Here is a 19145-nt window from a genome sequence, read left to right on the forward strand (position 1 = left end):
ATAAAGTTTTTTTTCTTTCTTAGTTGCACATTGAAAAGGTACAGAAAATACGAAACAGAGGGCGGAGCACAACTTTCATGATTATTATACGCGCAGACGGATTTGTATATTAGGACGCATCCGTAACCACTCCCTTGGGATTCGCTGAAGCAAGCCTACGAAATGCGCATTGTTGCACATAGAAGACCGACCGACCAGTCTCGCCAACAAACGGGGAGCATGGGACTTGCTTACGACTCAGGTAAACGGGAGGTATTAGGAATAGGCTGAGGGGTCCTTGACAGTCAGGAAGTTGGAATAGCCCTGCGAACCAGCACAAGCAACGCAGCTGTAGCGGCAGAGGCGGTGCCTTCCTTAGCTCTTGCTGGGGCCGTGCGACTTCCGTTCCAGTACGGGGCTATCAAAGCGTCGCGACTCGCAACCGTTGCCAGTGCTAGACATTGCTTCTGCTAGTCTACACACACACTTCATGGTGAGTGACACAGTATGTACACGGAAATATCATACCAGCACGCATTGGCAAAGGTGTATATGCAGCGAGGGTTTTCTCTCGGCATCATTGGCATTCAAGGCCTGATCGACAGCAGTTAAAAGTATCTCGAGATCGGCAAAGTGACCTAAGCCACTATGGTTTAGCCCTGCGCGCTCTGCTCGCCCTGCTCGTGAAATGCAAAGTACGGGCTTGCTTTCACAAGGTCGGCAGATCCACCGGCCGAATCCTGCACGCACAACAGGAAGGGGTGGCGGGCTGGTCCACCGCCAGAGCCGACTACCTAACCAGAGCAGGTCATGATTCGAACAGTGCCGGACAACCACTGCACGTTTCCTACAGTAAAACAAGTATGTACGTCATGTTGATGCTTTGCATGGCCTACCTTAATTCACTCTACTGTAATTCCCACGTGGGTTTGACAGGGGGTTCAGGTGAACCGCAACCACTCCGCATCTGACTAGTTGGGAACTCGCTGTCTGGCTTCGCAGCTTCTTTGTTCTGGCCAGGTCTAGAAGCATTTGTCACTGAGGCCACACCATCGACCAAAACGGCAAAATAAAACAGTGGGCTGATGCAAAAACACACAGTAATTGTCAGGTATAGAAAGTATCTTCGCATGCCAGATGCATGCAGTTGATTTGTCAATCACAAGCAACCACAGACGCATCTGTATCTGCTGCAGAGAGTTCGCAGGTAGACTAGGATATCTCCGAAGCCCACAAGGCAAGCCTTTAAAAAGCTTCGGTAGTGTAAGATCCCAGGTGAGCCGAACATGAAACCATGGCTTTGCAAGCCATTTTTCGCCATCCACATTATAGTGTTAGCTCCGCGGGACCCGTTCAAGAGACTTGACTACGCAATCCATCACACATGGCGCTCGTTCCAAGAAGAGGAGAGGAGACGTAGTGGAGAAACTTTGTGGCAGGTCATCTTGCCATGTGTTTGGCCGGTTATTGCTGCTTACTCCGGGAGATTCTTCCTTTTATCTCCGCTGGCGATATTACAGACCTCCTAGACTTTTCACTTGTATTGTCCGCCGCAAAGAAACCCGTGTCCGCGGCCCGGATCGGAGTTCGAGCGATCCATTCCAACATTATGTATTCGTTTCTGCTTTGGCGCGATCTACGGTGTTTATGCTATGCTGTTGTACGCTTATACATTCCTTGAGAAGAGGGTGCCATGGAAGACCATCGGGCGGGCCGATTGTCTATTGTGGTCAAGGCACCTCGGCTTTGCCATGACACCATGCGCCATGCATCAAAAGTGATCGCCGTGGCACATAGTGGCTGCCACGTGAACCGCTAGATCCAAATCGTCTTAAGCCTCCTCTCGGACGCAGCTTGCCTGTGCGACGTGATTGGATGACGAGCACCGTACTTGCTACAAGTTAGTGGGGCACTTTTAAGAAACTCGCGGTAGACTTCTTGTGTCCTATCCGCACATTTGTAGTCCAAGGTGGACATTCAGCGTAAGTCGATACCGCTTTCCATATATGCGGTGGAGCAACGCACAAGGATCCTGGGCACAGTCGCCAAGATATTGTACGAACGACTGTGCAGTCAGGGGGATTGCCAGAGCACTCACCAAAATCCTTGTTGCGCGCGCGGTCGCGTTAGGCGATACAAAACGTTCTGATCAGCGTGGTCGCTACCACTGTGACGGGATCACTGTGATGGCAAGGGTTTGCATGAAGGAGGAAGGATGCTGGGATCAGGACCGGGCACGTCGCTTAAAGTTGTGTTCGGGCAGCGAGACAGTACTGTCAAATTTACCAAGGATATTCATCGAAATTCTTGAGACCATCATGCAGGTCAGATTGACCGGTCTGCGAACAGACCCGCTATACGACGCTGAAGTGGACAAGGATGGATGCTCGAGGATACCACTGTCGGTGAATTGGTAAGCGGTGTTCATCATGCAAGCGGTGGTGCCTTGGTAGCAGAAGTGGTTGATTCGACCCCCGAAAAAAAGCATCCGTGAAGAGTCGACTGCAGTGTGGGTATTTTACAGTCACTTGCCAAAGAAAGAGGTGATCTTCTGCGTGCCGTCAGCGCGACTCTTAGAAGCAGCCTTTGCAGCTGATCCGTTGGATGTCGCGCTCCTCGTCTTTCGCGTAGGGGCTAGATCTTCTCCTGGACTTTTGAGGTGCGGCTCCTCAGTGTAGCCGTCATCGGCGATGCTACTCCGGGCCTTTTTAAGATACGGAGATTTGATGTCCGTAAGATCATGTGCGTCTGGGTTTTCACGTTTGATGCCTTCCTTCGGATTTTCATCGGACAGTTCGTCCTTTGGTTTGGGCAAAGGAGCGTTGTCTTCGGTCGATACAGGATCGACATCGGTATATCTGTTCTCGCCGGGCTCTCTTTTGATTTCTTTAGCCCGGCTCTTCACATCATCATCATCATCATCATCATCATCATCCTCCTCCTCCTTCTTGACAATTTCTGTTTCTGCTTGGCCTCTGGCCTCTTCTTTTTGTTTGGAAAAGAAGTTCGCAATGTTATTCTTGTTCTCCTTGCTGCTAATAGGGACGATGAAGTTCGGTGAATTGTTCCCAACCTTCCCGACTGCCTTATCGACTGCATAGCATTCAAGCTCGCCACGATAAGGCTGCAGCAGGCTCTGCAACTCCTTGGACCAGGAAGAGCGAGACGGGTCCAGCCATAGTTTCATTTCTTCGGAGCCATTCTCTAAGATGACAGGCATGCGGTCGTGTAGGAAGTTCAGCTGCTTATTCGAACTCGTCGTAATAATGGTGTAGGTGTAGAGTTTCTCATCATGGCCTTCATACTTGACGCAATCCCACAGGCCGGCGAAGCACATGAGTTGACCATCTTTCCTCTTGACGAAGTGTGGTATTTTCTCCCTGCCGTTATTCTTCTTGAGCCACTCGTAGAAGCCTTCGGCGATGATGATGCAGCGCTTCTTCTGCTTCATGGTGTTCCACATACCACCTGCTTGGGCGAGTGAGTCATCGCGACAGTTGATTGTCTTCAATTGACTACCGTAGTCTGGAGCACGTTTGGTCCAGAACGGGATAAGACCCCATTTCATGGCTTGGAGCTTGTACTTGGTGTCTTTGGTGGTAGCTCCATCGACACCCTGCTTCTGCGCATGCTGCTCCTTCTCTGCCGTCGTGGAAGTACTGGAGGCATTATCAGTGGCAGACTCAGTGTCTTGAGATCCAGCACCAGTATCTGGCACCTCGGCTCTATAGACGAGTCCATGATAACCAGGAGCGAAGTTATAGCTCTGTCTCAGAGTCTCGTCCTCGTCATCTGGTGCATCGTCGACCTGCATGTGCTCATCTTGTAGTCTTCGGCGAGCCATCGAAGGTCGCTGGTATGTGTCAAGACAGGTAATCGATAAACATCATGATTAGATAAATGCTGGACTTACGAATGACATGGCATACCGCCCACACATGGTGAAGCGTTGGCAAGGGAACAACGTCCCTGTTCCTAATCAGATATATAAAGCGAGCCGAAAAGTCAGATCTTTCGATGCAACATGAACATGCGACGATGACGGCAAAGGTATTGTTATGTGGTGATGGTTTAAAGCATTCCATTCGCAGGCTTAATGACGTAAACGCGGAGTAATCAACTTGGCGAAAACAGTCCCTCAAAGCATTGCTTTACTTTAAATTGAGGTATACTGATGCATTCTCAGTATGCAGAATCAAATAGTGACAATGTTCACCTGCACATTGACTGGGCTGGTGCTGGAGGTCCAGGGTGCAATCAGAATCAGCGTTGTCTTCCTCATCGATGGTCTTTACTAAAGTATGGTATCTTCGTCATCTCAGAATGCCATCCGCGTATTACCCTTGACTCAGGCTGAACCTATTCTCTATATTCATTCGAGCTAAATCACAAATGTGCAAGCCCTCACAATTTGGCAAAAGTAGGCTTCTTTTTCTTCAGTCCTGCGAGCAAGGCATCGTTGACATCCCTCGTCTGCAAATACGCTGCATTCCAGACTGCCACATAATTGAGTCCGTCCTCGACGCTATGATCTCGACTGTAGTTCAAAACTTCCTTTGTGCCCAACACTGCCACGGGACTCTTGGAAGCGATCAAGGCCGCCTTTTCCAACGCCTTACCCAAAGCTTCCTGCTTGGTCGTGTCAAAGACATCCGACACGAGGCCCACGCGCAAGGCTTCGGGTGGGAAGAACTCGCGTGCGGATAATGCGACGTCTTTGGTAAAGGAAGATGGAAGACCTGATTTGGGAAGTCGGGTCAATGTGCCGATGTCAGCCGCGAGTCCGATGTCGACTTCCTTGACTGAGAACCGAGTGTTGGATGTGCAGATGCGGATGTCACATGCTAAGCTTATGTCTAGAGCGAGTCCGTAGGCAATGCCGTGTAGGACGGCGATCACGGGGGATTCGCACTTTTCAATCGCTGTTATACAGGATTGAAAGGAGAAGATGTGACGACGGATCAGGTTTGCGCTCTGTTCGTGTTAGCTTGATATTGCAGACTGATCTTGGGACTGCTTTTTACATACTCTGGCTGCGTCTTCGCCACCCTCGGCACCTGGGACAATGTTCTCTCTTTGTGATACTGCCTGAAGTATACTCTATCAGCGGAAGGTTCGAAAAGTCATGGAGGAAAACAGCATGCAGTATGGTGATAGCTCAGAGACGAAAAAGGAACTAGTATACCTGCACATCAAGTCCAGCAGTAAACGCCCTGTCCCCAGCAGAGGTAAGAACGACACATCTGACGTTCGGATCGTGTGAGATCCGGTTGAATATTTGGCCCATATTATGCCACATTCTATGACATCAAGTAAGCGACGTTACTTTGCTCTCCGTCCTCTGCTCAGAAGAAACAAAAGAAGATCGAAGACTTACTCCTCAAGAAAAGCATTCAGCTTCTCCGGCCTGTTGATCTCCACCTGAGCGACATATTCCCTCGGGAACGTGACGTTGAAGTATTTGAAATTGTAGTCTGACTGCTGCTGCGCCATCGCTCCTCAAGAGGTGATATGTAAATAACAAGATTACAGATATGCGTGGAGACGTGATTAATGTGCGTTCACGGTCGCGAGTCGCTGATGAGAAGTGACACAGGCGGTGATAGACCGAGAGGGAAAGAGAGAGGAGCAAGAAGAATGATAAAGCTGTATTAACTGCTATAAGTGTTCACCTTTACGTGCGAGAGATGCAGCTTTAGCCCTTGTAGTATGTCACATGTTTGATGCGCGGCTACACAGTGGAGTAGTGTTGAGTAAGGTGCTGTAGCTCGAGAGATGCTTGAGCCGAGGTACAGAAGCTCAAGTGGTTCTAATGAGCGTCGGCTATGGCTTTCGCTTCGTAAGGTGCTATGAGCAGCGGGACTACCCACTATTCGAGGTACAGGTATTGCTTCACCACAATCGCAAGTTCATTTCCTGCACATTGCTATGTAGATTACTTTAGCCACTATAGGACGTATTCCTGGCATCTGTAACAACAAATTCATCGACAACATGGACAAGATGTCCCGTCAAGCAGTCACTTTGATGTAAGAAAGAACCTTCACCAAGCACTGCTTCAGTTGAGATACACGGCAGGTCGAGTGTCGCGACAAGTTAAAGACAAAACAATGGACGAGGGAACTAAAAAGGTGCATTTTTGAGAAAAAGGTTTTGGGTGCTTCGCTCGGAGAAGTGCTATCTGAGGCGATACACCGTATGGACAGCGCAACGGCGGTGGTGGCAAGCGACGAGCTAAAGACTCTTCTCTCTATTGACGCCTAATGCGGTCGAGAGAGAGATGAACAAGAAAGGAAAATAAAAACTCCGTGGTCATTGCACTGCATTCCAGATTTTGTTTCTGCATTCGCTTTGCCTGCCTTTTGCACACGCACGTCTCCGAGAAGCAAGCGCGAGAAGCTGCCTTTTTCATCAGCATCACACGTCCACTACTGTCCAGACTCCACATCCCCACGTCGTCAATTCCCACCAGACATCGTTCGATCCTCAAGCCGCATTTATGCGCGGGACATGACACCCCAGGCACGGATCTTGTTGTCGGTGTAACCGGCGAAGAGGGTCTGGCCATCGGCAGACCAGGCGAGCGAGACACACTCGGGCTCTCTGCTCTTCTTGCCAACCTCCATGTACTCGGGCTTGAGCTCGTCAACCTTGGACTTCTTCTCGAGGTCGAAGATGATGATGGAGCTGGCGGTGGCGGCGCACAGCCAGTAACGGTTTGGTGAGAAGACAAGGGCGTGAATCTCGTCACCGGCCTGGAGAGAGTAGAGGTGCTTGCTCTCGTTGAGGTCCCAGAGCATGGTGGTACCATCCTTGCCGCCGGAGGCGCAGAGGGAACCATCGGGGGAGATGGTGACGGTGTTGATGTATCCGGTGTGACCGATGTGGTCGGTCTGGATGCGGCAGGTGGCAAGCTCCCAAACCTAAAGAGAATAATGTCAGCGAGTTGTACTCGCAAGGGGGTTGCAATCCCCGCTAAAGCCGTTCATTTCCAGAGGTTTTTATCAGGGCAAAATGGTGATGGTTGGTCTCATAGCACGAAGCTCTGAAGTAGCAAATACATAAGGTTGCAATACATCCTTTGAATTCTGGAAATGACACATGCTCGCGGAGATGGGAAATAATCAAAACGTACCTTGACCATCTTGTCCCAGCCAGCGGAGACGATGACGGGGTTCTGGGGGTTAGGAGAGAATCTCACGCAGGAGACCCACTCGGTGTGACCCTTGTCGGTGATGGTGTACTTGCAGTCACCGAGGGTGTTCCAGAGCTTGATCGTTCTGTCACGGGATCCGGAAACGATCTGTCTGTTGTCGGCGGAGAAAGAGACGGAGAGAACGTCGTTGGTGTGTCCGACGAAACGGCGGGTGGTCTGGCCGGTGGAGAGCTCCCAGAGACGGAGAGTCTTGTCCCACGAGGCGGAGAGAGCGTAAGCACCGTCAGAGGAGATGACCTGTATTGGTAGGCTGTCAGATCCTGTTCCTTGGCCATTCCAGCTCTCGCTCTTCTCTTTTTGAGAGAAAAATCATAACGTACGCAGTCGGAGACAATGTGGGAGTGACCGTGGAGGCTGCGCTTGGGGTAGCCGTAGCTGGTCTCGTCGCGGGTCAAGTTCCAGATGATGAGGGACTTGTCGCGAGATCCGGAGAGGAGCATGTTGGGGCTTGATGATATCCGATTAGTCCAAACACTCCTTCTCATTGACATTCCATTTTCTGCTCACTTCTCCAGGGAGGTAGCCAAGCTGGTGACCCAGCCGGAGTGGCCCTCGAGGGTGCCGCGAAGAACGAGTTGCTCGGCCATGTTGACTTAACTGCGCGAGAGTGTTAATTCGAATGCCGACAGCGATAGGGAGGAACCGATTGGCGCAATGCTGACCTGACGGGAGACGTGGACTTGAGGGGTTGTCGGCGAAAATCTCAAAGTGTCTCTCACAGATTGAAGTCTTGCTGTGAACTTCGCAAAGGTCGCTTGTCGGAATATCGAAACTGTGCGAACTAGACTTGTAAGGGTAAGCGTGCCAAGCTCGCTTGGGTGGATCATAAGTCCTGGGACTGCCGTGGGCCCTGGCCTGGCTGAGCTGTCACAGTGTCACAGTGTCACAGTGTCCTCGATCTGTGGACTACTGTTCGAGTAAGGTAAGCACTACAATAATTAATAGGCTGATCATGTCAGGTACGCTTCTGGCATTGCACAGACGCTTATATCTACTTGTACCACAGATACGAAGCCAGATCTGCTGTATACTGCTCCTTTCCCAGTAACTTACTGCGAACGGCGAATACCTACAGTCCACACTGACAAAATATGCATTTTCTCTTGCTCCAATATCGTGTGAGGCTGCATCAACACTTCTTGTCGGAGATGTAGTCTACCTTGGTAATCACATGATATGCTTACTGTCCTCATTCCGGTGCCCGCGAAAGCAGTGTTCTTCCACATCGCTTATCTGGCCAGACTGACACTTGTAGACGTCTTCGGAGTATCTTGAAATGAAATGCCACCCGCACGGTATCACCCCCTCTCGAGCCCCTCTTCCGATGACATAGATAAAACTTCCGGTCGACTTAGACTTTCGCCAAGACGATGCAGCTCAACTGTTGATCTGTCATGATGGAATGAGATGCAGTAAGGTATATATACAGACAGCAACGGTCCCGAGGACACTTGCGTCTGCCAAACATCACTGCTCCTGTACATATACACGTATCCCGCTACTTTTTCAGGCTACTACGAGCAATAAATCACCATGCCTAAGGGAAGCTGTCTTTGCGGAAAGGTCACCATCTCCTATGATGCGGATCCGGCGATGAAGGTATGTATTTGTAGCTACAAACAGGAAATACTAGCCGACGAGCATATACTAACGTCCTCCACAGGCACTCTGCCACTGTGTGGACTGCAGGAAGATGACCGGTTCCGCCTACTCAACCAACGTCGTCGTCCCTTCCGAGACATTCAAGGTTACCGGGTCTCCTAAGGTCTTCACCAAGGTTGCTGATTCGGGCAACAAGGCCCACAGCTACTTCTGTGGCGACTGCGGTTGTCCTCTTTACAGGGACAGCGAGAGCTTCAAGGGCCTCCTGATTGTCAAGGCTGGTTGCTTGGATGGAGAGGGTGCCCTGGATGCTGCCTCGCCCGGCGCCGAGATGTATGCTCCCGAGAGAGTCAGCTGGCAGCCTGAGATCTCGGGTGTGCAGCAGCTGAAGGCTATGGAGTAAAGAGTCTCCCACAACTCGACAAAGCGATTGCTGTGAAGTTAGCGACGGGTACGAAGCTATCTCGGAAGCTACTACACAGCCTCGGGGCATGTTTGGAATCTTGAAATCTTGGACATTTTGGAACTATTTGGATTAGTGTAAAGAACGCTATCAGATTGGATAACACTCACGTTATCTTGGATAAACATGTATATATCGTTGCAGGAATACAATCACTCTGACTCTGACTCTTCCGCTTCTCGGACAGTGTCTTTCAGTGTCTAAAGTAGGATCATGTGAGCTAGGTGATCCGTGAGGTCAAGTCATTCGTATATGCTCACGTCTTTGAGGCGTTGCTTGAGCTCCTCGAGCTTTTTGCTATGCACGAGAAGAGTCTCGTCGTCGATATCCTCGTGAATGAAGACGTTACCATTCTCCTCGTCAATCTTGCAAATGATGGCCTTGATGGAAGCATCGCACTGCACCAGGATTCCTGGAAGTCTAGTGATCAGTACTCGACCCGATGCATAGAGAGCCGGAACACATACCGGTCACTGCCTTGGGCATGGTGGAAGATCACTCCGCGAGACTGAGAGCACAGAAGAACTGATGAGGTCTAGATTCCTTCGGATCTAGGTACGTGACCATAGCAGATCTGTAGCGATAAAGACGCAAGGGACTGCCGTGGAGCCGTGGTATCTGGATATCTTGCTGTGTTGGGCGGCCCCCATGTCATCACAAAAGCTTCAGATAGAGTGAAGATGGCTTGGCAAGCGGGCGATCGGAGAACTGATGATGTTGATTTACGTCGTCCTCGTCCACAATCGACTCGACCATCCACTTGTACAATAATTAATTACACCATCTCCACCAGCGGTTGCTTGACCGTCTCGTTCCCTCAACTTCATCGACTTCATCTGTGACCTCAATGACCTGTTCACCATGCCTTCCTTCAGTTTGTGCTCTTTCCATTAAGCAACAGCGTACCTTCCCTTCCCTTCCGCGCTCCTTCAGATATTGAAGTTTTAAGTCCGGAATCTATTCCCATGTACTCGGACGACCATCAGATGATAAACTGCAGCCTACGACACGGCAGCCTTTAGTTCCCAGACAGCAATTGTCCTCACAAGGCTCCTCACAAGGCGGCTCGAGAACCGCGAATCGGTTGTGTGACGTGTTGTTGCAAGAGAACAACAGACAATGGCCACCCCCCAAGAGACGACATCGCAGCAACAGCAGCAGCAATCGCCACTATCTACATTCCAGACCAGTACCACAACGCCCACGCCCACGACTCCACTATCATTATCGTCATCATCATCCTCGTCGTCCTCTCTGCCCTCCCTCGGTAGCTTCAGCGACGCATACGGAACATCCAACCCCTCCGCGAGCGCCACAAACGGCAGCGACGATGCACCTCCCAAAAAGACAGACGACCACGACTCGTCAGGCATATACAACTACTACTTCATCTTCATCGCCCTAGCCCTACTGCTGATCTTCCTAACCACATGGATCGTGCTGCGCCAGCGCGCTCGTCAGCGCAACCTACGCCTGCAGACCCAGCAGTCCGCGCTGTCCCGGGACCTGGCCTCGTCGAACGTCGGGCGCGGCTGGACGTACGGCGGCGAGTCGCGCACGCAGCACGCTCTGGGCGGAGGGGGTATCTTGGCTCTTGCGAGGCGAGGAGCGGGCGGTGCGTTCGGACGAGGCGGACATAGAGAGCAGCGCGAGGAAGGGCTGGACGAGCAGGGCGAGGCGCCGCCGCCGTATAAAGCCAGCGATCATGGAGATGTCGTTGTGCAGACTGCTGCTGCTGCTACGTCGGAAGCAGGCAACAACACCGCTTCTACTCGATCGCATGCTGCGCGGGATGCGGCAGATACTTTGGGCGACGAAGTCGCCACACCGCTTCGGACATTGGGACGCGAAGACGTCGGGCTCAAACCACCGGATTACTCGGAAGCTGTCACTCGGGAGATAGACAACGAGCCCAGCAGAGGCCCGTCAGGCTCGTCGTCGAGAGAGGAAGAACGTCGATCGTCGCGATGAAGAGGTGTGGCGAAGAGAGACGCCAAATTATGCATTTAATGAACCCGTACATATATATTCGACTTTCCTTTCTTCTGCTTTTCTTGGCGTTTCGAGGCGAGAGGCGGTGTTATTTTGTTAATGGGATATGGGAAACTTGGCCACAGGAGCTTCGTGGACTGGAGTGGATTGAATAGTCTATAATGGTATGTGTATATATGGGATACATTTGACACGAAGAGGGGTTTCGAGGTGACATGCGTTTATCACCGGCAATGTCTGGGCGAGCCACATTATATTGAGGAAATAGAGGTTGTTTTCGAGCAACATTCATCAGGTATCAACCGGACACGAAGAGTCAAACGAGCTTAGAGAGACTATCTACTACCTTCCAAACGATCTGATCAAATCCGTCTTCCTTGCCACATTGCGATCTCGACATTCCAGCGGCCTGTCGAAGACCAAATTTTCCTCTCCTCATCCTCTGACCAAAAACACTCCCACTTCACCCAGCGACCGTAAAGTTCGTCTGCGTGAGATTAGCATCACCAGGCACGATATACGACTTGGTCTTGGGCAGGCGATCAAGAACATCATCCGCCAGGTTCAGATGATCCTTGACGATCTGCTTCGGCGTGAGACTCAACCACTGCGCGACAGAAATATCGGCGTATTTGTCCGCCTGCAGAACCTCGAGATACACGACGTCTTCTGTGCCCGTGTTCTCGACGTAGTGCGACATGGGCACGGGCACGTAGCCGACGTCTCCGGCTTGGAAGTCGAATGTGCGCGAGGAGGATGGCGCCGAGTAGACGGTTAGACGCGCTTGGCCTGCTAGGAAGTAGGTCCACTCGTCGCTGGTTCTGTGCCAGTGGATCTCGCGCATCGCGCCGGGCTTGATGGTGAAGAGGGCCGCTGCGAAGTTGGATGCTACGGGGAATGATTGGGGGTCGAGGATCTTGACGCTGCCGCCTGGTACCTCATACGGCGCTTGCTGGCTGAGATGGTAGGAATAGGTTCCGTTCAGGGGAATTGGGCCTGCGGGTCCAGTGATGTTGTTCAGGGGTGACGACACGTTGTCTGGGGGTGGAGTCCCAGGCAAGATGTACAATTGATCAGAGGGAATGTGGTCGAATGATGACACATCTGTTTGAAGATCCTTTGCGAGGACAGAGATGGGCTGGCGTGCGAAGAGCTCTGATACGAGGAAGGTGTTGTCTTCGCTGAAGTCGCCTTCGTCAAAGACAAGGAGAAACTCGACGCCGTCATCAAAAGCTTGAATAGAATGCGGTACGCCAGCAGGGAAGAACCAGACATCGCCTGCTTGCAGGTCGTCCGTGAAGGTCTCACCGTTCTCGTCGACGGCATTGAGACGCACTGTGCCGTTGAGGATCAAGGACCATTCATTTGCTTTGTGCCAGTGCAACTCTCGGTATGCATTAGGCTCGAGGTGCATGTTGACACCTGCCATAGCGGTCGCGATAGGCAACACGTCAACATTCTGCTGACGGGCCCATCCTGCATCTTTGATGCCGTGGCGGTTGTGCGAAAGTCCCAGAGGCCACTTCGCCTGACCTGTACTACCAGAGTCTGTTCCTGGAGGGATAAAAACATCCGAGTTCTGCTTGTCAATCTCGACATTGCGCGGACCGGGGTCAGTCGGCGCATTCGTGCCACCTCTGATAGGTTGAGGGTTTTCGACTTTGCTCAAGTCCAAGTAGAAACCCAGATCCGCATCCTCAGATTGTCCTGGGCCCAGCTGGTACTGGTCCTCCGGGACAGTCGCTGGTAGACTTTTATCTACTGGGTCGCCTTCTTGGTAGCCACCAAGACTGGGAGGACCACGTAGAGAACCAGAGGTGGGTGCAGCTAACGCCGCACAAGACAGGACGCTTGCAGCGATGAGCGCTCTGAAAGGGATGTAATAATGCTTCATGATTGTGCAATGCCAGTGTCTTGTATAACAGCAGAGAACAAGAAACTTTGAGCTCTTAAATACTTGTCTCAAGCACGAACATCGCTTGCCAACTCGAGTGGTGTATGTGCACCCATGAGTGGCCAATAGCGGAATGCTGCATGATTAGGGTTTGTGATAGATTGATGCATTACCTTTCTGTCGCTCTCGCTGACTGAGATCAGGGTTGTCCGCGTGGTGAATCTACGACAGCCATTCATCAAATCACTTCTTCCATCGATGCAACGTCATCAAGAAGGAGCTAAATGTGAGCGACACCACCACGTCTATACGTGGACGGGGGATCACGTCCAATTGAAACATCTCAGCTCTGGAAGTGGGGCGGGGCGAGATGGAATAGAATTTCAGTAGGCGAACTCTCTTCTCATGTCTATGATTCTACTTCCGCCATAACCGTGAGTCGTATAGTGGAAGACCATCGAGGACTAGGCAGGTCTCCGATGGATACTTGCAAATGATATTGTGCCCAGGGTCGTGACTACCTTTTCATGCAGGCAAGCGGGTCTGCTGCTTTATTTAGGCTGTACGTGATGAGTGTTTGCGGTGTTCAATCCTCGGCTAGAATGTGACCTTCTGTGACTAAGAGAGAAGATTATATAGACCGCAGTGATAACCACGATGCAAACTAAGAGTCACTCGCGCTACGGGACAGGCGAGCAGGCTGTTGGCCCCTTTTCGGAGGTGGTCTCATGATCTTGAACTCTATGAATAGTTCTCAATATATCCAGGAAGATGATATGCGATTACACAGTGCTGCTAAGTTTGGATGTATCGACAGATGCGATGTTGTCCATTTGCTATCCCCGGATATGCTGTATCTCCAAGGCAAATTATCCCCAAAGAGGGGAAACAAGCCTTTCATGCAGGTCCTCATGAGCTTGTCTAGCCTGGGTATGTCCGTGCGGCCAGGTCAACGTCATGAGATAGATCACGGGCAGCGGTAAATCATCCACCTGCATGAACCAATACATGATTGTGATTCAAACCCGTTCATTCGACGATTACTGAACCTTCCAGGCCTTGATATTTGCAATATTCTCCAGCAGTGCCGGATATCCCTCCATATCGCCACCGTGTTATAAGGGCAAGCCTGCAAGTAACACTAAACTTTCGCAACTTTCACGTCATCGCAGTGCCGCGGAAAGTGTTCGTGTCATGCTCGTCGATACATAAGACAGAAACATGATTGCGTGATTCCGGTAGTAGCCATCTCCGATGTGACTGATGATGGACCCAAATGGTAACCGCTGTTCGTCCGGATTACTTTCGGGATCTTTGCTATATTGTCCATTTATATTGCATTGACGATCTTGACCTACCACTCCTCCGCTTGAGTGTGCCAATATAGATGCGAACGTCTGCACATTGGCAACGCAGTGTTTTCTTCATCGAGGCTCAACTTTCTTATGCGCTGCAACACAGGCGAGGTCGACAATTGGGCCGCATATTGATTCTGTCTGAAGACCCACTATCCGAGCTGGTTGCTACGCGCAATCATGTGGTCATTTAGATAGCTGTGTGATATCTTATCGAGGTGCATTAGTGTTGCTCATCACCACCAATCAACACTCTTTCTCAACGACGACATGGCAATAACAGTTGTTCGCCGACCATTTTCTTGCTTCGGTGTGAGTTCAATTCAGAGCATTGATAATGCAATCAATCTCCGAGCTGATTTGCAATAGATAAGTTCCATGAATAGAGTGTGCATGTCCGGCCTGCTCGTCGTGAAGATAAATGAGTCTTTATTGCCATTGTTTACAGTTGCAGATGGATCCACTGTTCTTGGACATAAATAGTAACATTCACTGTATGGGTTCGGTCTGGCCAAGGCATGTAGCATGATAGGGACGCTTGGCTCCGAAGCTCGTCGAGCGCCTTTCTGGTAATATTTTCTAGCTGAAGGATGCCTCCCTTGATTTAGCTGCGTGAAAATCCATGCGGGGAAACCTCGCTTGCTGATTGCTGGATTGGGCGGATCGTTCGAGCTGTCGTGCTGTCGTGCAGTCGTGCTGAGAAAGAACTTCTGGTTGCATAAGGCAACAGTTTGTTGAAGGGCCATATAGTCCTTGTTATCACCCCACGAGTAGTAAAATCCATCTTCCATCCTCATTGATGTCCATACCCACCCACTTACAAGTAGGATGCACGACCTCGGCCGTAGCAGCAGCACCCGAATGTGTCTTCATCAGCGTCGCGAGAGCAGTGGCGTGACGATCTAGTGCAGTAGAACCGCTATAAGGCTGTCTGGTAGGACTAGAAAGTGAAGGCATGGAAGGAGGATTAACAGGTGAACCGAACGCAGTACCGCTGTTAATGCCTGAAGTGGAGTCCACACTGTTGTTGCGGCTCGTAGCACTCATGATGCTGGCAATAACGGTATCTGGCTCGAATAGACGTTCAGCGGTGATGACTACACGCGCTATCGATGCCGACTTCTTGACGTGAGCTACGCTGGCAGATGGGGTGGGAAAGTAGGCTGCGAGAGGGTCGAAAGTGATGTCGTATTCAACGTTCGGAAGCAAATTTTGATTTACTATCTGTGAGAAGGCTGAAGCTATTGATTGCGCAACTGATTAGTGATATTTATGAGTGGAGGAGTGGATGAGTGGATTAGTGAATCAGGGCATAGTAGCATCTAAGAAGGATTGATAAGAGTGGTTGTCATGTGAGATTTACCTTTACCTTTAGCCTTGTGCGACGGCGAGCCTCTGCTGTGTTCTGGAGAGCTTTGGACGGAGCGGGATGGTGCAGCCTTCTTGCTGCGGGAGTGCAGGATCCTGTGCAGAAATTTCTGCTTCTGTGGCGGAGTCTCCATGGTCGAGGAGGGGCCTGTTGGGAACACGTATGTCAGTAACCGGTGAATCCATGGTATCAAGTGATTGAGTGAAGGGTGCTTACGACGCTGACTCTCACCGAGCGGAATGTTGTCACCCTCGTCGACCGAAAACCTCGCCCTCATCTCGTCGAGCCACTTGTTGACAACCAGGACGGCAATGTCCTCCATCTCTATGATCTTAGCGCAGATGGATGGGGTGCCGCCCCTGTATCCACTCAAGCGGGACAATTCGAGCTTCTTGGCGAGGGCGTGAGTGAGCGCGCCCAGCACCGGCAGCAAGGTGAGACCGTGGTCACGGCCACCAAGCATGCTGGCCCGGATGTCGTTCAATTTCTGCACGATCTCCGCGCACACTGTCGTTGCGGCCGTCGTGCGCGCCCTCCTTGTAAGGGGGCCAGAGAGCTCTGAGGGCGGGAGGTGGAAGAGGTCCTCGGCTGCCGACACCTGGGCGGCCATTCGCTTCTCGAAGGCTTTCTGCGGTGCGGCTCCGCCGTATATAGACCGCAGGGGGGATTCCACGGAGGCTCTGACCCAGGCAGAGGTGTGAGACGAGGCATGTGTGGGTTGTGTGCCCGCGAGGTTGCCGTCCTCATCCTCAGGTATTGGCGCCTGTCGAGCATGTCCTGCTCCGGCCACCAGCCCTCTCGCGACTGCTCGCCCGATGTTGTCGTATCGCGCTCTATCCAATTGGGACGAGCTGCGGGCGCTGGCCTGAGTGGCACGCGAGCTGGGGCGTGTCTCCCGATTGGTCCCCTCCGATTGCGAATACACGGAGGCACTCTGGATGTCCGCAATGTCTGAGACATAGTCGAAGTCGTCGCCTGTGCGAGAGGTCCGGACAGACCCCTCAGGCATACGATCCTCGTTCTGTGCTCTAGACACATCCAGGAAGTTGAAACTTCCTCGGTATTGGCTACCGTAGGGGCCAATCGCATACTGCCCTGGATCTGGGCGAGTACGCACTGCATCTACGTCGCTTGCAGCTGCGAGGAGGGAGTTTGTTAACCCCAGCTCGCGAGCTGATGCGGCGTTTGAGAAAGAAGTTGTGGAAGGAGTAGACGGTGATGTGACTTCCTCGTTCTGTGATGTGACTTCCTCGTTCTGTAATCGAATCTCTCGGCGCTGGTCTCGGCGTTCTCGGCGTTCGCGAGCGAGAACGGAATGAGGCGTAGGCGAAGACATATCTGATAGAGTGATATCGTTCGATTATAAGACGTAAGAACGACGAAGTGAATTGAGATCCAATTATATAAAGTGGATAGTATAAAGGAGTCGTGAAAGAGAGCGATAGATGAGTGTGCTTGCCAACTGCTCTTTACCACAGATCTAAGGATGTCGTTGTAAGATGCCGATTACTCCTTGAGATAATATAGGATAGGTCGGTCTGTATAATGTGTATAAAGTCGTAAGTCTCGGCGTTTGTTGCAGGTTATATGTCTGAGGAATGCAAGCCTATAGCAGCTGAAGGTCGTGTGAAAATAGCAGATACACTTGATTATGTATGCAGCTGGCGTAATAATTGCTGTAATCGACGTGTCTGATGCTAGAAGCGCTGCGAAGGTTACGCTTTAGATAGAGGTGATCGTCTTTTAAATGCTGAGACTGCTGTGAACAAAGTGAATCTAGTTTCTCGTCTTGGTATATAAGGTTGTATTGCGTTTGTGAACAGTGTTGTGGAAATAGCTGTCGTCTTAAGAGAGAAGTTTAGACTGTCTTAAAGGAGTGCGCTGGAAAAGGGCATAGAAAACGCTTAGGGTAATGCGTTTTGCAGAGTGTTGGAATAACAATGCGGAAAGTCGGTGATTGTTGTATACATAGGAGTGACTGCTTCAATGCGGCAAATACAAAGCAGCTGATAGACCTCTAAGCAGTAGCGTTTGTAAGAGCAAGTCTTGAAAGGTAATGTAGCAGTGGTGAATAGAGAAAGTCCCACAGTTTGTGTTTGACTTGTTGTTGATGCAGCGAGGCCTTGGAGCATCAATAGATGATGTCCTTGTAGAACGGTGGAGCAATTGTGTGCGCTTAGAGGCTTCCTTTGCAGATTTATGCCAACAAGTAAAGTTATTGCAGCGAGAATGTAAGCTGAGGCTTTATGAGTGACGTTGAGATGAGAAGATTATCGCATCAATAATCGTTGTGCCAAAGCAGAGCAATGCGTGATTATGTATAAATCATAGACTGAAGAGTGTAAATGTAGGTTTGTTGGTCTTCTGTTAAAAGTCCAAAGCACTGCAGAAGTAGCAAGACGATGATGTGGCTTCAAGTAAAGTGATTAGAGTTGAAGAAAGAGAAAATGATCGGTCAAGCAGAAGAAGGTAAGATGTTGTGGAAGCAGTGTAAACCGGAGCATGGCCAGGTGAGGTGAAGAGTTCGATCGCCAAGATTACAGCATAAGTGCTGGTGAAGTGATGCTGAGGTAGAAGGTTGAGTGCCTTTAACTTCTTGCTGTCAAGGTGTGTATTGCCTCAGGAGCAGCATACGCTTCCCACACCGTGTCCTCAGGCTTGGTCGAGACGCTGTATATGGGTTTAGTCTTAAATTTTCAATACCACCTTCATCGCCACATTGACGATATTGAGTCTTGTTAGTCAGATGCCATTCATCTGCGGTCCCGCGGAAATGGATGGGTAGCAGTGGAAAGGTGGCTCATATCGAGGCTGTTGAGATAGAAATGCCAGACCAGGCGCTGAACAGGCCCACTCATTCTCGGGTATACTCGTATTGTACAACAGCACTCCTGGGTCTGAAGGCATTGTGTCTGTCGTTTACTCTCATGAAATGGCATGGCCAGTTCTTCCGACTGCTTGAGAGCCCTCCATCGTGCTGTGCATCTCTTTTGCTTCGTGAACTTGTCTTGAGACCTTCGACATTGAACATCCAGCCGATGCCAACGCAACAGGTTTAATCGATGGTCTTCATCTTGGCTCTTGTCGTAGCCGATACAGTACAGTCTTCTCCAAATAAAGCGATCACCTCGTTTTTACACAGAATAGAGGTCCATCCGGACATTGTGTAAGATGTGCTCGAATTGGTCTTACTACCTGATTATACATATTTTCTGAAGGCGTCCAGCAGATAGAGACTGATCAGTCTAAGTTGCAGATACTCGGGACTAAGATAG

The 19145-nt window shown here is 50.7% G+C and overlaps 6 protein-coding genes across 6 annotated transcripts; 1 reads left to right on the forward strand and 5 right to left on the reverse strand.

Annotated features, from left to right (window-relative positions):
- Positions 1–2503: 2503 nt before the first annotated feature.
- On the reverse strand, positions 2504–3919 carry AAFC00_000875 (uncharacterized protein; the record flags this gene model as incomplete). The annotated part of the gene is made up of 2 exons (XM_069347605.1): positions 2504–3832; positions 3893–3919. The coding sequence occupies 2 exons, from the start codon at positions 3917–3919 to the stop codon at positions 2504–2506; spliced, it is 1356 nt and encodes a 451-aa protein (XP_069203449.1).
- A 464-nt stretch (positions 3920–4383) lies between these two features.
- Positions 4384–5472, reverse strand: AAFC00_000876 (uncharacterized protein; the record flags this gene model as incomplete). Its single annotated transcript, XM_069347606.1, has 4 exons — positions 4384–4953; positions 5008–5067; positions 5165–5279; positions 5357–5472. The coding sequence occupies 4 exons, from the start codon at positions 5470–5472 to the stop codon at positions 4384–4386; spliced, it is 861 nt and encodes a 286-aa protein (XP_069203450.1).
- A 1004-nt stretch (positions 5473–6476) lies between these two features.
- On the reverse strand, positions 6477–7782 carry AAFC00_000877 (40S ribosomal protein RACK1; the record flags this gene model as incomplete). The annotated part of the gene is made up of 4 exons (XM_069347607.1): positions 6477–6902; positions 7115–7432; positions 7516–7642; positions 7703–7782. 4 exons carry the CDS (start codon positions 7780–7782, stop codon positions 6477–6479), a joined length of 951 nt encoding a protein of 316 aa, XP_069203451.1.
- Positions 7783–8728: 946 nt separating this feature from the next.
- On the forward strand, positions 8729–9200 carry AAFC00_000878 (uncharacterized protein; the record flags this gene model as incomplete). The annotated part of the gene is made up of 2 exons (XM_069347608.1): positions 8729–8794; positions 8859–9200. The coding sequence occupies 2 exons, from the start codon at positions 8729–8731 to the stop codon at positions 9198–9200; spliced, it is 408 nt and encodes a 135-aa protein (XP_069203452.1).
- A 212-nt stretch (positions 9201–9412) lies between these two features.
- Positions 9413–9746, reverse strand: AAFC00_000879 (uncharacterized protein; the record flags this gene model as incomplete). Its single annotated transcript, XM_069347609.1, has 3 exons — positions 9413–9460; positions 9521–9672; positions 9728–9746. 3 exons carry the CDS (start codon positions 9744–9746, stop codon positions 9413–9415), a joined length of 219 nt encoding a protein of 72 aa, XP_069203453.1.
- A 5514-nt stretch (positions 9747–15260) lies between these two features.
- Positions 15261–17206, reverse strand: AAFC00_000880 (uncharacterized protein; the record flags this gene model as incomplete). The annotated part of the gene is made up of 3 exons (XM_069348530.1): positions 15261–15742; positions 15865–16017; positions 16087–17206. The coding sequence occupies 3 exons, from the start codon at positions 17204–17206 to the stop codon at positions 15261–15263; spliced, it is 1755 nt and encodes a 584-aa protein (XP_069203454.1).
- Between the last annotated feature and the right edge of the window lie 1939 nt (positions 17207–19145).

This window comes from Neodothiora populina (genome assembly GCF_041146345.1).
Source record: "Neodothiora populina strain CPC 39397 chromosome Unknown canker_contig_12, whole genome shotgun sequence".
In the NCBI taxonomy this organism is placed as follows: Eukaryota; Fungi; Ascomycota; class Dothideomycetes; order Dothideales; family Dothioraceae; genus Neodothiora; species Neodothiora populina.